Raw genomic sequence first — 16748 nt, 5'->3', positions numbered from 1 at the left:
GACAGATAGATAGATAGATAGATAGATAGATAGATATAGATAGATATTCTGTGTTGGATAAATGAAATCCACTTCCCTTCATTCAAGTGCCACAATCACCGAGCATTTTGAGATTGTTCATTAGCATGTCATCTCTCAGAGTAGCTATCGGGTTTAAAGGGGACCTATTGTGCAAAATTCACTTTTACATTGTGTTTGAACACTGATGTGTATTAGGGGTGCAACAGTTCAACTTACTCATGGTTCGGTTTGTATCACGGTTTTAGAGTCACGGTTTCGGTACAGTTCGGTATGTGCTATGTTTAGGAAAAAAACTATATTGTCAAATAAAAATAAAGAAAATAAGAACAAATAATCTAACTACAAGCAACAGGACAAATAAATGCAATAGAGCAAAGATAGAAATAAAATAAACAGTGCTTTTCAGGTTTTTTAGGTAGGTCTAACAGTTTTTAGGTACAGAAATTGAATAAAGTAATCAAATGTAAAACTACATTGCATATTTGACTGTATAAATTAAAAATTATTCCTTATTAAAGTTACAGAAGTTGTTCAATCAAGAGCAGTGAGTGATTTCCGTGTTGTTGCTGTTTAATTAACTTTAAGAAAGTGCTGTCACTGAGAACGCACTGATCCAGTGCACTGATACTGTTTGTTCAGCCGACTATGTCTGCTAGGATACTCACCAAGACGGGCATTTTGACATATTTTTTGTGTGAATTTGTCCATTCAAGCACAATACTTCAAAGAGAGCTTAATATTTACGCGCGTTCTGAGACGCGGGTTCACGCGCTTCGGATGAGCGCACACACAGATCTTCTCACTGCGCGCGCGAGTTCGCCTCTTCTGGCTCTTTAATATTTAAACTGGCAAGGCTTAAATGAGTTTAGTCTAAACACGGATAGCAACGTGTGCTGTTCTGGTCTCACCTGCGCTATCAACACGTGATGCCGGCATAAATGGCAGTTATTCCAGCATACAGCACTCGCATTGAACAAAGAGTGACTGGTTTGTCCACGTATTGTTTTTTTCTCTCTCATCGCACTTGTTGTAATGTATTGGGAAGCCAGAATTTGTATCCATCAACAGAAACATGCATTAGCCAAACTCTAACAAACCATATTACAGATGCATTGTCAGATTTCAGTTGAACCGATGTCCTAGTGCATGCCGAACCGTGTGTGGAGAACCGTACGGTTCGATTTTTTACAGAGAATCGTTGCACCCCTAATGTGTATCCACAGTGTGTAAACAACCAGCTTATAATGGTAAAAATCCACCCAATCTTTTTTTTATATAATCCCCATAAATCAGAAGCAGTGTCTGAATTTACGCTGTTTCAGATTTCCCCCTACTGTGACATCACAGTAGGGGTAAGCCCGCCCATTACTGTTGACAATCTGCCCTATTCACATTGACCCTGGCCCGATTGAACCGCACATAGTCCGCCATGTTTATATTGTCACTATAGTGCCTATATTTACACAATGACTACGTTTACATACGCACGAATAATGCGATTATTTCCAATAATCAGAGTAAGGACGTAATCGCATTATGATGTTTACATGTCAAGAGCAAAGCTCTTCACTCCCATTTACATGCAATTTCCATTATTCATTATAAACGCAAATTTGTTCTCCGGTTCTTGTGTATCCGGGCTCGGACATTTTGTTGTGAAGCACCTAAAAATGTCCCCATTTCTGTGTTTTCGTCCATCAATGTACTGCATTATGTTAATATCGCGCAACGTCTACAACATGAACTCTGTTTCCTCGGCTCCCCAGAAATGCGATGCTTTCTTTCCCACCATCGTTTCCTAATCTGCGTATTACTGCAGGTGTGCGTCATGTCATTCATGTATGTCACGAGCGCATGCGCACTTTGGTCAAAGCGGCAATAATGCGATTAAGGTGTTTACATGCCTGTATATTTCGATTAAAATCAGCATACGCCACCTATGTTAATACGATTATGCTTGCTGCGATTATGAGCTTAATCGCATTATTTAGATCGAAGTATTGCGTTTACATGAGGTAAAGTTTAATTGCAGTATTGCCAAAAACTCATTATAATCGCATTAAAAGGGTGCATGTAAACGCACTCATTGTCTGCACCACATAAACATTACAAATGTTGTTTTTGGATGTACAAATAAAGACTGTCGGCATCTGAGCCATGGAGAACACTGTGAATGAATTTCATTTATGGAAGGAAATGTGCTGAAGAGACCTATATATTTGTGCAAATCATTTTATGCTGGACTGCTTCATAAACATGGGTCAGTTCAACACAGGATTTGCACAGCAGCTGATTCTGAAAGATGGGTCAATACCAGCTGTTCATGCTCAAACATCATATCCAGAACAAGTAAGAATCACCTCATATTTTCTGAATGTTTCCAAATTGCATTTCCGGATGTGCTTGTTAGCATGCTGTACCGTTAATGTGGCTAAAGTTACCACTGTCTCTCACTGTATTCACAGAGAGCAGAGCTATGTCATTAGTTTTATCCCAAAAACGATCTCTGTCTGCATATTTCATAAATAATTTCTGACATTTTGGCTTTGTGAGATTCTCCGGTTTTGTTGTTGACGTTCAATCTGAAGTGTGAGCTGTAAAGTTTTCGCCCTCTACTGGAAAGGGGGCGGAAGCAGCAGCTCATTTGCATTGAAAGGCACACACACAAAAACAGCGTGTTTTTGCTCACACACAAAGAGGGGCAAATTTGACACGCTATAATAAAAGATCTGTGGGGTATTTTGAGCTGAAACTTCACAGACACATTCTGGGGACACCAGAGACTTGTATTACATATTGTAAAAAGGGGCAGCTCCCCTTTAAGGTTGAATCTGTGTTTGATTTCTCACCTGCTGTGATCCTTAGGATATTAATCCCCTCAATCATCCATTAGAAAACCCTGCTGTGTTCAACAAGTAACCTGTGATTCCTGCTCATTCTGTTTAAATCTTGGGGTAGTGTTTATCTATCATACAGAACCCGCGTGTAGTGCAAGGGCATGGGTTCCTCCTCCTGCTGTGTTCTTGGAGAAACTAGAGACTTATTTTATTGTGAGTGAATTTCCAGACCTGTTGCTTTCTCACGCTTAGACCTGAGGAACATGACAGCTGAGGTGAAGAGAGAGTTAGATGCCAGTAAGAGAGGAGACTGATGTTGGCACCTGCAGTGTAGCAAGATATTTGAGTTGGATAACAGCATTTTCAGTATCTAATTTTTACCAACTTTCAGACCGATTTCCTTCTCTTCTTTAATGTCACCTTTTATAGCTTTGATTATTTACTTAGCATCTTTTGTCTGAGAATGCAACATCTGAATTAGTCAAATCAGTATATTAGACTAAAGGCTAGAGTAATGGCTGCTGATAATTCAGCTTTGCCATCACAGGAATTACTTTATTTCTTATTCTATGCTTTAACTCTCAAAGAGACAGATTCAAAGTAACTCTTTCAAAATACTTTATTCTGTATAACGCTTTTAATTATAGATTATTCTGAAAAGGAATCAGTATATATACAGTATATATATAGAGAGAGAGAGAGAGAGAAAGATTATATCCTTTTTTAAGTAAAAGAATATGTTTTTGTTTGTTTTATTCTTCTTCATTTACCTTTGTGATATAATAATATGGGAATCAGAGGTTTAAATGTAAACCAATGAGAAATTAGATTGTTTTGCATATACCTTGGCTTATTTAAAAATCATAACAGTTATTAATTAGTTCTATCACTGCATAATGAATAAAAGAGTGTTATAATATTGTTTCTAACATCTCCTGTCTCTCTGTGGATAAAGTGTGTGGCTGTGATAGAGCCATTTGCATATTTCGAAGCTAACTTGGCATCAAAAGTGATACCCTCCATCAGATGATGTGTGTCATTTGAATAATTCCCAGCATCTAGCATTTCTCTGCCAGGAAAAAAAAAGAAGCCAAAATTAACTATATTGGAAAAGAGAAAGTTATCATCATTGCATCCATTTAGCTAACTAATCATGTTCAATCCTTATATCTGGTCCAGCCCTGTCATTGAAGATTTTCAGTTTTCGTATGCAACACTAAGTGTTTTCTCTCAAGTTTCCTCTTTTATAACTTAAAGAAATGCTTCACCAAAGATGACAATTCGCTTAAAATGTACTCACCTTCAGGCCATCCAAGATGTAGATAAGTGTATTTCTTCACTGAAATTTATCATTGTATCATTACATGACTTGCTCACCAATGGATCCTCTGCAGTGAATGGGTGCCGTCAGAATGAGATCCACAATCCACATGATATTCCACAAGTAATCCATACAACTCAGCAGTCCATCAAGTTATGTGATGCTAAATTTCTCCAAATCTCTTCCAATGAAGAAACAAACTCACGTACGTCTTTAAAGGGCCTGAAGGAGAGTCAATTTTCAACAAATTTTCATTTTTGGGTGAACTATTCCTTTAAAGGAGACATATTATGCCCCTTTTTACAATATGTAATATAAGTATCTGGTGTCCCCAGAATGTGTCTGTGAAGTTTCAGCTCAAAATACCCCACAGATCATTTATTATATAATTTTGAAAATGCCTATTTTGAGTGGAAGCAGAAACACGCTGTTTTTCGTGCCTGTCTCTTTAAATGCAAATGAGCTGCTGCTCCCTGCCCCCTTTTCTAGATTAGAGCTGCACCATTACAGCTCGGACCTGCTAAAAACATCTGTTTTGGTTCTAATGATCATGTTTATCGCGCTGAAATCATATGTTTTAAACCATATGAGTTTAAAGTTGCACACATCCGAAGCACACGGACAGAAAGCGGCTGTCACAAATATGACGCGCTCGTTTTTTCAGACGCTTGCAGAAAAAGGCTTACCAAAACAAAGTTACTGGGTTAATCTTTGTCACGTTTCCTTGGTTGGTAGATGCACCGGGGACCTGATCATAGCACTTAAAATCTGGAAAAGTCAGATTTTCATGATATGTCACCTTTAAGACCTTCACTAATGCGAATGTTGTTTTCTAGCTGAGCAAATGCAACTCACTAGTGGTGCAGCAGGTCTCCCAAACATCTTTTCTGCTTTGTCTGTCCTCAATTCAATTTGGATGTATTGTTTGTATATATATGTCTTTCTGTTTGTTTATTTATTTATTTATTCACCTTTTAATGCTTGTGCTGTTAAAAGCCAGCATTCATCTTTTTCCATCACCTCTCAAACAATCCCTAAACCAGGCTGAACAAGCACTTTCATTCAGCCTGCTGATAACTCTGGAAAATGCAGAAAGCCTCTGAAACCCTCCAATTACTGTAAGGTATCCGCTGCACTAATAGATATATGGAGTTTGGATTTGGGGGATTGAAAGTTTGATTGGATCATTCATTTCAAGATGGTTGACTATGAAAAGAGCTGAGGTGTCCTTATCATAGATTAGAGTGAACTGGGCTAATTCAAGCCGCCTGCAGCTGATGGGACTCTGTGCTCATGAATGATTTGGTAATGTTTGCTTTTGAAGATGTGGGCAAAGGAAGAAATCTTGATCCAGTACTGAAATAATACTAATATTTTTATGCAGATATTTTTCCATTCAGTCATCTGATTTCAGTCTCATAGGATTGACTGGGCTTTAGCCAACTGTGCTTTAGCCAGCTAGTTTTATGTGAACATCTTTCTTTGACATTTTGAGCAAGGCGTGTCTTTTTTGTCAGTCTAAAATCAGAATCTGAATTTAATATTTTGGATGTGTTGTCATTCAATTTATGATAATACGTTAAATTTACATTTAATTTGTTTTTCATGTTGTAGTTTAAAGGAAAAAGGATTGTGAGAGTGTAAAATCTGTTGCATAACATATTTGTGTGTGTTTGTGTGTGTGTGTGTCTATAATGCAACAATGTAAAACACAGTCATGTCAGTAAAGTACTATTAAAACTGAAAACCAAAAGTGAGATGTATGCATGCACCAGTATAGACGGCAAAAGAATGAAGGTTATAAGGAATTGATTTTATGGTGATGCTTGAAAAATGGATTCATCATGTATGACACAAACAGCAGCAAGTTTAGTCTTGAATTTTCATTAATAACAAATGATGTTTACGAATCTTTTTGGACAGCTTGAGATATAGCACATCAATGTTTTTTCTTCGTGCTCCATGACGCAGTTAGTCATCATTGTCTTTGTTCCAGCAGTGTGTGATGGACACTGCTCCTGTGTATTTATCACAAATTATACCATGTTGTCTGATGAACCTCCTGTGCTGCCCACGCACTACAACTTTTCAGACAATATGTAGTCCTGTTATCCTCCTCCTCCATAACACATCAAGGAAACGGATGTTGTTGTGCGTGTAGATCTGCAGTCTAGGGCTGAAAAGAGTTTGTGAATCCCTCTAGCAATGCAGGCATAGTGATTTTTTTATTTTTTTTTTACTTCCTGCAGTAACACAATAAGGTCTCATTTGTTAACATTATTTATTGCATTAGCTAGTATTAACCAACAACAAGCATTGTATGTGTTTTATAGCATTTATTATAAACGCTTGGACCTGCTCCTCGCACTAGCCTGCAAGAAGCCTGTAATACTAAACGCCGGTAGCTATGGACGGGGTTTACTCTTGCTTTAATCTGACTTTAGTCAAACTGAACACACAAAGGGCTGCTTCTCCCTGCCTAGCCCATCTCTTTGGTGGAATAGAGAGCTTCTGTATGGAACGAAACATTAGAGGCCAGCCGCAGTAAAGCTCATCATTTGAATGCTAATTCCACTAGATCCAGCTTTCTTGATCTCAGAATGAAAAATCAAATTGGAAGATTCAAGATTGTTGGATACTTGTGTTTGGACAGCATTCATGAGAGCAGCTGTGTCCTTACTTGAAAGTTCAAATGAAGTTCTTAGCAATGTATATTACTAATCAAAATTTATGTTTTGATATATTTACAGTAGGAAATTTACAAAATGTCGTAATTAAACATGATCTTTACTTAATATCCTAATGATTTTTGTCATAAAAGAAAAATCAATAATTCTGACCCATACAATGTATTTTTGGCTATTGCTAGAAATATACCCCAGCGACTTAAGACTGGTTTTGTGATCCAGGGTCACATATATATATATATATACTGTGTATATATTTTATTTTGGTTTTGAATTAACTTGTAAATGCCATGTTAAGTTGCTGCACTTAAATTAGCTGTGAGATCTTAGCATTTTGAAATCTACAATTAAAATGATTTTTATATATTGTACTGATAATTTTATGTCAATAAAATTGTGTTTATATGTGTGTATGCATTTTCAGCATCATTACTCCCGTCTTCAGTGTCACATGATCCTTCAGAAATCATATTAATATGCTGATTTGCTGCTCAAGAAACATTTCTTATTATTATCGATGTTGAAAACACTTGTGCTGCTTAAAATGTTTTTTTTTTTTCAGGATTGCTTAATGAATAGAATGTTTAAAAGTTCAGCATTTATTTAAAACAGAAATCGTTTGTAACATTATAAATGTCTTTACTGTTATATTTGATCACTTTAATTAATCCTTGCTGAATAAAGGTATTGATTTCTTAAAAGAAAAAAGAAAAAAATCCAACTGACCCTAAACTTTGAAATGGTTGTGTATGTTAAAGCATTGGCAACAAAACGTCAAACTGTATTAGAATAAATTTTGCCTCATCTTGACATGAGATATACATTGAAAATGCTGCCAAGGCATGTATTTAGTACACTACAAAGCAGTGCAATAGGTTTTGAAACAGATGTTATGTTCTACATGGACAGCTCAATATATTCTGTATTATATGTTGTGCCTCTTCTTCTATGTGCACTCTGCGTGACAATATTTGAGAGAGGGAGAGAGTGAATGCGAGAGATTGTAGCAAGTGTGCAGTAGCTGGTCTCAAAGCAGTGTCTGTGGTGCCGTTGTGTGATGGATGGGTCAGTGTCTCTCCCTGTATCACAGAGAAAATGTATTTTAACACAGTGTTTCTGACTCGGCTCTTGTCTGACTCATGCGTGTTCACATAAATTCTCAGACAGCTGTATAAGTAGCTCTGGGCTGCAATAACTGTTGCCTCTGGAAGAAAAAGTCACCAAATGACATCTCGCAGAAAGTAGTGAATTAGTCAAGGGGTTTGGCTGGGTTTGGCTGTGTGCTTGGTTAATGCTTTAAATGCACCATTATGAAGGCAAAGAGCATCTTTTTTCATAGGCATACCTTTTTAATTTTTTTGTTTTGTTTATGTATAGTAGATGTTTTTCTAGTAACCATTTTTTAAAGGCTCTTAAAAGAATGAAATGCAGTCAACATCATAAGCATGTCAGGGCATTATTTTTGCAACTGTCAGAGATAAATGAGAATACTTATGGTTTTCTCTTGCCAGGAGGGCTGCATAATGCACTAAATATTGGTATTATAACTGTATATATTTTAATACACTGTTTATTTGATTATTACATTTCGTGGCATGTTTGATCTCAGTGTCAATAGCAAAAATGGCACTAGAATTGTTTTAGTTAATAACTCTGATTCAGAGTTAACAATGTGAACTATCAGCATTAATCATCCAGCCTACAATGTTCACAAGTCTCTGTGTGGCGTGTATATATGAAGAGTTCAGATGCAAAAGCCTCTAAGTGCCATCTGACATTTTTGTCTAAAATGAGCATTTTTTTTCTCAGACTCCTATGTTTAGGTTCAGTAATTTTACTCTAATGGCAATGTATGTCATTTTCTATGCAATTAAAGTGAAATAACTGAACATAAATATAGGAGCCTGATAAAAATGCTCATTTTAGATGAAAATTTCAGACGGCATTTAGAGGCTTTTTGCATCTGAACTCTTCATATGTATATATATATGTTTATTTTTGGTAAAAAATACACTACCTTTCAAAAGTTTGGGGTCAGTAAGGTGCAAGTCTGCATTAATGTAACTGTTAATATATTTAACTGCATTTAAATGATTTTTCTATTTTAATTTTATATTATACATTTTATTTAATATTTATAATAATATTTATTGGATGCTTGCTGAATGAAATAATTAATTTACTGGCCCCACACTTTTAAACACTATTGTATGTATTGCTGCTTATTCATATTCTTTGTTCCATTGGTGCATATGAATGAAAATAATAAAAATCATGCTTTCTTGTGTTTGTTTAATTTAATCTTTTTGTGTTTCAGCCCGGCATTTCTCATTTTATTCATTCATTGACATACTGGCAGGATATTCATTTTGTCATTGTGTAATTGTGCTGAAAATTGGCAATTACACAGCACAACTCAAAACACTTTTTAATGACTATGTATGTAGTGGGTTTCCAGTGGCCGGTATTCTTGCCATTTTGTTTGCAAGCATCTGCTTCACTTCAGCGTCTTCCTCAATGCTCCATTCCAGTGTTGTTGTCCTTCTTAGAGCCGTCATTCGGCCACAGTCATTTCTCTCATGGCTCCATTCAGCATTATCCAGAAAAAAAGCCCACAGGTCTATTTCCTTGAACCTCACTATCAGTGATTTTCTTCAAGCATAAGTGGAGGTTCAGCAGCCCCTCCAGCACAGCTCCCCTCTCCTCCCAAAGGCCAGGAAGTTGCTTTTTAATTGAAGATTAACATAAAGCCATAAATCATAGGCAAACTTCTGTAGAGGCACTAAGGTAAGTAATAATGCACAGTGACCCAAAGCAGCAAAATGGGAGTGAACATGGGTAAAGAGAAATAAGGAGATGGCATTTAAATTTTGATTAGATGTCCCACTAATTTACTGTCTATCTTTAGGAAGGGAATCTAATTTGACAGGGCCGTGTTTAAATCCCTGATGTATTTCTATTGTGGTGGTCTATATGAAAGGGGAGGTAAAATAGCTTTACTTTAATGGTGTATGATCTGTTTTACTTGTTGCTGTGTGGTATTAACCACTACTGTAATTCAATAATAATTGTTAAAATCTCCTCTTCGGCAGGGTATGATGTACCTAGAGGAGAGGCGGCTGGTGCACAGGGACCTCGCAGCCCGTAACGTCCTGGTAAAATGTCCAAACCACATCAAGATCACTGATTTTGGACTTGCTCGACTGCTGGAAACCAATGAAAAAGAGTACAGTGCGGATGGAGGCAAGGTCAGTGTTTGAAACTTGATCCATATTTGTCTAATGAAATTCTTAACATCAAAATGCACTAAGGTAAAAGCGAATCAAATCTGAAGATGATTTATGGAAAAATCAGCAGTATTAATTTGTGTTAGCTAGCAGTTTTTCTTTGTAAAGAACTTGAGTTTGAGTCAAAGTTTGACGGTTCTCATTGGGACTGTTAATGTTTCATTTCATACCTTCCCCAAATCAATTAAAGTATTGAGTATCTGAATTGTCATGTTCCGTTGATATGGAAATGCTCTTTGCATAACCAATTTGTAATTTTCTACTCTAGATGCCCATCAAGTGGATGGCTCTGGAGTGCATTCATTACAGGAAGTTCACACATCAGAGTGATGTATGGAGTTATGGTGAGCTATACACAGTGAAGCAAATTTTGTTTTACTGCTTCTTTTTTCTGATTAAATTACTAGAAAATTCTAATGTTTATATTCTTATAACTGTATAATATTATTTGTATTATTATTTTATATATTAGTGTTAGTTTGATTAATTAATGAATTTGTTTATTTATTATTTATTAGTATAAATCATTTATTTGCATATTTGTTATAATATATATTATATTAATTATTATTTTGATTATTTTAATTTTTATATTAATTTATTTCTCAAAGGGCACTCTAAGGAGTAAATGCAAATTAGCACATGATTTAGCAGTGTAAAACTGCAAAAAGTGACATTTATAGTTCCCATTACTTATTGTAAACCACAACATTGGGATACTGTTTTCTACAAGATAAAGAAAGTTAAACATAGGTGAAGACAACACATACTCTGTAGGTTTCACATCCACTACTATAGTTTCATTATCATCATGCTAGCTAACAGTGAGCTTTGGAGATGGAATATGTGTTTCACATTCATTCAGGGGTGACTATCTGGGAGCTGATGACATTTGGAGGAAAGCCCTATGATGGGATTCCCACACGTGAGATTCCAGACATCTTGGAGAAGGGCGAACGTTTGCCCCAGCCACCCATCTGCACCATAGACGTCTACATGGTGATGGTGAAATGTGAGTCATATTCTGAGATTTTCTAATCTGCTCATAGTGTATGCTTTAATCTTTATTGACCAATGATCGAGGAAGTGTTTCAGAAACCTGTTGTTATTTTTTAACTCCATTTGGTGGCAGAGAAATTACATACTTCACCTTTAATACAATTATGCTTTGCACTTTTGCCATCATTTAAAATGTAAAAAGGGATAGCTAAATCATAACTGGTATATTTGTCTTGAGCACATAAGCTCTCATTATGCGCTCACTTTCTATTTGTCTTGGCACAGTCAGTTCCACAATGAAGTGAAAAGAGATGAAGATTAAATCTGTTTGTCATAATCAGATTTGACTGGAAGCCACATTGATTCAACATAACAATTATAACACCTCAGAGAGTGGGATATTCTTGCATGAAATCCACTTATTGCTTTTCATTTGTGCAATATGTGATTGGAGGGGAAATTAAATGAAATTAAGAAATTGGGATCAAGAAAATGCCAAACTCAATATATCTAAAAATATAAAATTCATATATAAATATAGATAATTTATTTGTTTTATGAAAATGTCAACACAGTAAAACCACACTGACATATATTCAGGTAGATTTTACCTGAAAAGTTGAATTTTGTTGTATATCTCTGACACATTGTTGGCCTCTTCACCTCCAGGCTGGATGATTGATGCTGATAGTCGGCCTCGATTCAAAGAACTCGCTGCAGAGTTCAGCCACATGGCACGAGACCCTCAGAGATACCTCGTCATACAGGTGGGGATTGCTAACTTCTCTCTGTTTGAAATGGACATTTGAAATGTTCCTGAAGCTCAGTGGATAATACTTTATGTTGTCATCTCAGGGCGATGATCGCATGAAGCTGCCCAGCCCCAACCACAGTAAGTTCTTCCTGAGTCTTCTAGATGAAGAGGAGTTGGATGACCTGATGGACGCTGAGGAGTACTTGGTTCCTCATTCCTTAAATGCTCCTCCCACTTCCCATATGCCCCACCCACATGTAGATTCAAATCAAGTAAGCACCACGGTATACGTGGGACCAAAATTTATGTCAATTCAAACAATAAATTATATATATATACTGTATGTATATATATATGTATGTATCTATATGTGTATATATGTTTTTATTTTATTTTCCCAGCTTCCTGCCTTTTTCTTTTTCTTATGACATCTTGTGTTGCTATTCCTAATACATTTATGGACATAATTACATTCAAAAAATGTATTCTTCTTGAACATAAACATTGTTTCCGGGTTTTACAAATTTTCAGTTCCCGATTATCAGTGTGGTCTCAGACTTTTGGACCATACTGTATTTGTTTATTATTCCTTTTATTTGTTTTTATTTGTGTATTTATTAATTAATTCTGTTGATGAATGCTTTATATGTACACTACTGTTCAAAAGTTTGAGGTTGATACATTTTTTTTTATGTTTTGTAAGAAGTCTCTTATGCTCATCGATGCTACATTTATTTGAACAAAAATACAGTAAAAAACAATAATATTGTGAAATACTATTACAATAAAGTAGTGTAGTATATATTGTAGCATATTAAAAATTAATACAATATTAAATAATAATATAAAATATTATATTATATAATAATTTATTATAAATAACTGCTTTCTAATTAAATAACTATTTTCATATATCTATTTTCATCTTAAAATGTAATTTATTCCTGTGATGGCAAAGCTGAATTTTCAGCATCATTACTCCAGTCTTCAGTGTCACATGATCCTTCAGAAATCATTCTGATATGCTGATTTGCTCCACAAGAAACATTTCTTATCAATGTTGGAATCAGTTGTGCTGCTTAATATTTTCGTGGAAACTTTGATATATTCAGGATTCCTTGATGAATAGAAAGTTAAAAAGATCAGCATTTGTTTAAAATAGAAATCTTTTTGCAACAATATAAAAGTCTTTACTGTCACTTTTGATCATTTTAATGTGTCCTTGCTGAATAAAAGTATTAATTTCTTCCATAGTAAAAAACTTACTGAACCCCAAACTTTTGAACAGTAGTGTATGTTTAGCTCCATGGGCATCAGAACCATTGTATCTGGGTGGGACAAGACCCACCCAATTTTTAAGACCAATGATATTGAACCCACTCACTTTTTTCCGTCTCTACTTTAACGCATATGTCTGTTCACTTTTCAGAGCTCCGCCACTCAAATTCATTCCACCTGAGGAATGCCCTAATAAATTAAACACCATTCCGCGTTTCAGCTACAGCCTTCCATGCTGCTGCTTTCTCAAATCCATAACCGTTTTAGGCTATAAAAGCAACTGTTTAATTAAAAAGCACCAGAATACAGGAAATAGCATTTACTCCAGTCAAAATTTTCTGGGGAAGGACCCATCCACATTTTTATTTATTTATTTTTTTGCTTCCGATGCCCATGTTTAGCTCTGTAATTTGCTGACTATCATGTCTGTTCAGTTGAAAACATTGAGTCACATTGGCACCGAACACGATATGGAGTAGTGCTGCTGCACCGTGCTTTCATTATTACTGTTTGAATAGACTCTCCATTGCCAAGTTGGTCACAAGCTTTCATTTTACCTGAGTAAGGAAAAGAACAGGCAAAATTACACCAACTTCCTGTCTCACACAGTCATTAAACTTTACCCCTTTAAACTTGAGGATTACTATGTAGTGTAGAAAGTGTAATTATTTTTCCCAAGTGCCCAATCCAAAATACTGAATATATGGTCAATACAGTGGGGTCCAAAACTCTAAGGTCACACTGAAAATCAAGAAGAGCAAAGAAACGTTATGATGTTTTCACTAGTTGTCTCACACCTACTATATATATATAAATAAACAGGTTGTTAGGTTGTTCTGGATGTTTTTCTGTGAACATCTCTAACCCCATCCAACCCCCCACCCCCTATTTTTTTATATTTAAATTATCTTATTTTCCCAAGTTAATTTTCTGTTCCTCCTGTGATCAGAACCAGTTTGGGTATCATGATGGAAGTTTGTGCCCCGAAGATGTAACAGGGTCCCGACCTCATGAGGCAGGTGCTACAGGAAGTGGCCCCTTGGTCCTGGCAGGTATGCAAAGATCAGGTCTGGACCCAGTAGACGAGAAACACTGTAATGGAAGCTTGTGGAAACAGCCCACAGCTCACTCAGTAGAGGACAGCAACGGCCAGCGTTACAGCGCAGACCCAACTGTCCCACTGGGAGAGAAAGGACAGAGGGAAGATACAGATGAGGATGGTTATATGTCCCCTATGAAGGACAAGATCTCCACAAGTATGCTCACAAATCATTTATTATACACTGTCATTGTTCACTCACTCTCATGTCGTTCCAAACATGTATGAGATTCTTTCTCCTGTGAAACGAGGAGACATTTTAAAGAATGTATTGGTAATTTATGCAATTACAATAACTGGGGAGGTTTTGAGTATTAATTTAATCATATCCAATATTTATATGTCTTTTTAGATCAGTTCAGACTGGATCAGTTCAGAAAACTTGGAATATATAGCACTTAGGTTGTATGGACCACTTTTATGATTTTTATTTATTTTTATTTTTATTTTTTTTTGCTTTTTAGAGCTGGACAGCTCCTCAATCTAGGTCCTCAATTACTTTAATTATATTTAAGAAAAGTGGCCAAGATATTATTATCAATTAACAATGTATTATTAAGAATTAACGATGTTTCACTGAAGAAAGAATCTCCATTGAAAAGTCATGAAATGACAGTGAAGGTGCACTAAGTGAGTGTTTCCACTGTCTAATATATTATTTTACTCATTACTTTACATCTGAAGAAACAAATAGTATACAGTATACTTGCCTATATATCTTTGAAATGATTTCACCTTTTAGCAATTCCATATACTTTCTTAAATGAAGAGTCATGGATAAAAAAGTATGTCTACATTGTTTTACCCATGCCATTGTCTGTCATCTCTGCAGATCATCTGAATCCCGTTGAGGAGAACCCTTTTGTAACAAGGCATAAAAATAAAGACCTTCATGCTCTAGACAACCAGGGTTACCACAGCGCCCCTGATGGAAAGCCCAAGTGTGAAGATGAATATATCAGTGACCCCCTTTACCTCAACACATTCAACAACACCAGCGACATGAACCAGGAGATGTTAAGGAAAAATGGAATTTCTATCCCATTGCAGGTGACCACAGCGGCCTACACTCCAGACACCAACGTTCCCCACATCACACAAATGGGTAAACCCCATCATCACAGCCATGGACCGCACGTTCACTTCGCCATACCACCAGTTCAGCCTGTACACCCTGATCAACATACTCATTCAGTTCAGTCGGTGCATGATCACGGCCCTCCAGCACCAGCAGGCCAGATCTGCCTAGTGAGCCATCAACCAGGGCACCCAAGCAAATCTAATCATTCGCCCCAACAGTTTCACTTGGCAAAGTCCAGTAAAGGTGGCACAACGGGCCTACCGGGTCACCCAGTGCAAGTGGACAAGATGTACAAGAATAGCTTTGACAATCCCGAGTATTGGCAGCACAGCCTCCCACCCAAGGTTACCCCTCAAAACTCCCAAGACTCTTCAGTGATCTGCAATAACAAGTTCCTTTACAAGCATAATGGCCGCATACAGCCTGCCGTGGCTGAAAACCCTGAATATCTGTCAGGTATGAAGCCAGGAACAGTCCTGCCTCCTCCTCCATACCGGCAGAGGAACACTGTGGTCTAGTGTCCAGGTCTCCATTCTCTGCAGATACTGGTTCTTCTACCAGCACCTTAAATGTCTTTCCTTGATCCTCTGGTGGTCAAAAATGGGACGAGAAACAATATAAGCCACTGAACTGACATTATGTCACACAAAATATGGCATAAAAAGCATGGGGGAAAAAGTCAACACAGCCCATCCAAACATCATCCATTCCCAAAGACCTCAGCAGTCATCCAGGAACTTTTTTTTTCTCCTCTACAGGTATTTTAAAGTTTCTCATACAGGATGGCACATAATCAGATGTAGTAACATCATTAATTTGGTTAAATTAGATATTAAGTGCACTTAAAAATAAAAGTTCCAAAATGTGGTTTTCACAGCAATGCCATAGAAGAGGGGTGTCCAATCCTGCTCCTGGAGGGCCAAGAGTTTAGTTCCAACCAGCTCCAACACACTTGCCTGGAAGTTTCTAGTGAGTCTCAAGACATTGATTATTTTGGTTCAGGAGTGTTTTATTAGGGTTGAAGCTAAACTCCCACAGGACAGGAACAGGTTTGGTTTGGACACCACTACCATAGAAGAACCATTTTGGGTTCCCCAAAGAACCTTTCAGTGAACAAATTTTCCTTAGTGTGAAGAATTCCTTAAAGGGGTCATATGATGCTGCTAAAAAGAACATTATTTTGTGTATTTGATGTAATGAAATGTGTTTATGCGGTTTAAGGTTCAAAAAACACATTATTTTCCACATACTGTACATTATTGTTTCTCCTCTATGCCCCGCCTTTCTGAAACACGTCGGTTTTTACAAAGCTCATCGTTCTAAAAAAGTGAGGTGTGCTGTGATTGGCCAGCTATCCAGTGCGTTATGATTGGCCGAATACCTC

The 16748-nt window shown here is 36.7% G+C and overlaps 1 protein-coding gene across 1 annotated transcript in view; it reads left to right on the top strand.

The window, feature by feature from the left end:
• LOC107702505 (receptor tyrosine-protein kinase erbB-4-like) overlaps window positions 1–16147 on the top strand; it is a 114533-nt gene extending 98386 nt beyond the window's left edge. The window contains exons 20-26 of the mRNA XM_016504847.1: window positions 9959–10114; window positions 10422–10497; window positions 11019–11165; window positions 11822–11919; window positions 12008–12178; window positions 14134–14440; window positions 15116–16147. Of these exons, the coding sequence (XP_016360333.1) occupies window positions 9959–10114; window positions 10422–10497; window positions 11019–11165; window positions 11822–11919; window positions 12008–12178; window positions 14134–14440; window positions 15116–15882 (1722 nt within the window). The 3' untranslated portion in view covers window positions 15883–16147. The remainder of the gene's footprint in view (window positions 1–9958; window positions 10115–10421; window positions 10498–11018; window positions 11166–11821; window positions 11920–12007; window positions 12179–14133; window positions 14441–15115) is intronic.
• The last annotated feature ends 601 nt before the right edge of the window (window positions 16148–16748 follow it).

The sequence above is a fragment of the Sinocyclocheilus anshuiensis genome, unplaced genomic scaffold, assembly GCF_001515605.1.
Source record: "Sinocyclocheilus anshuiensis isolate Anshui unplaced genomic scaffold, SAMN03320099.WGS_v1.1 scaffold218, whole genome shotgun sequence".
NCBI classification, from domain to species: domain Eukaryota; kingdom Metazoa; phylum Chordata; class Actinopteri; order Cypriniformes; family Cyprinidae; genus Sinocyclocheilus; species Sinocyclocheilus anshuiensis.
Note: the sequence above shows the minus strand (reverse complement) of the source record. Positions and strands in the feature narration are given on the sequence as shown.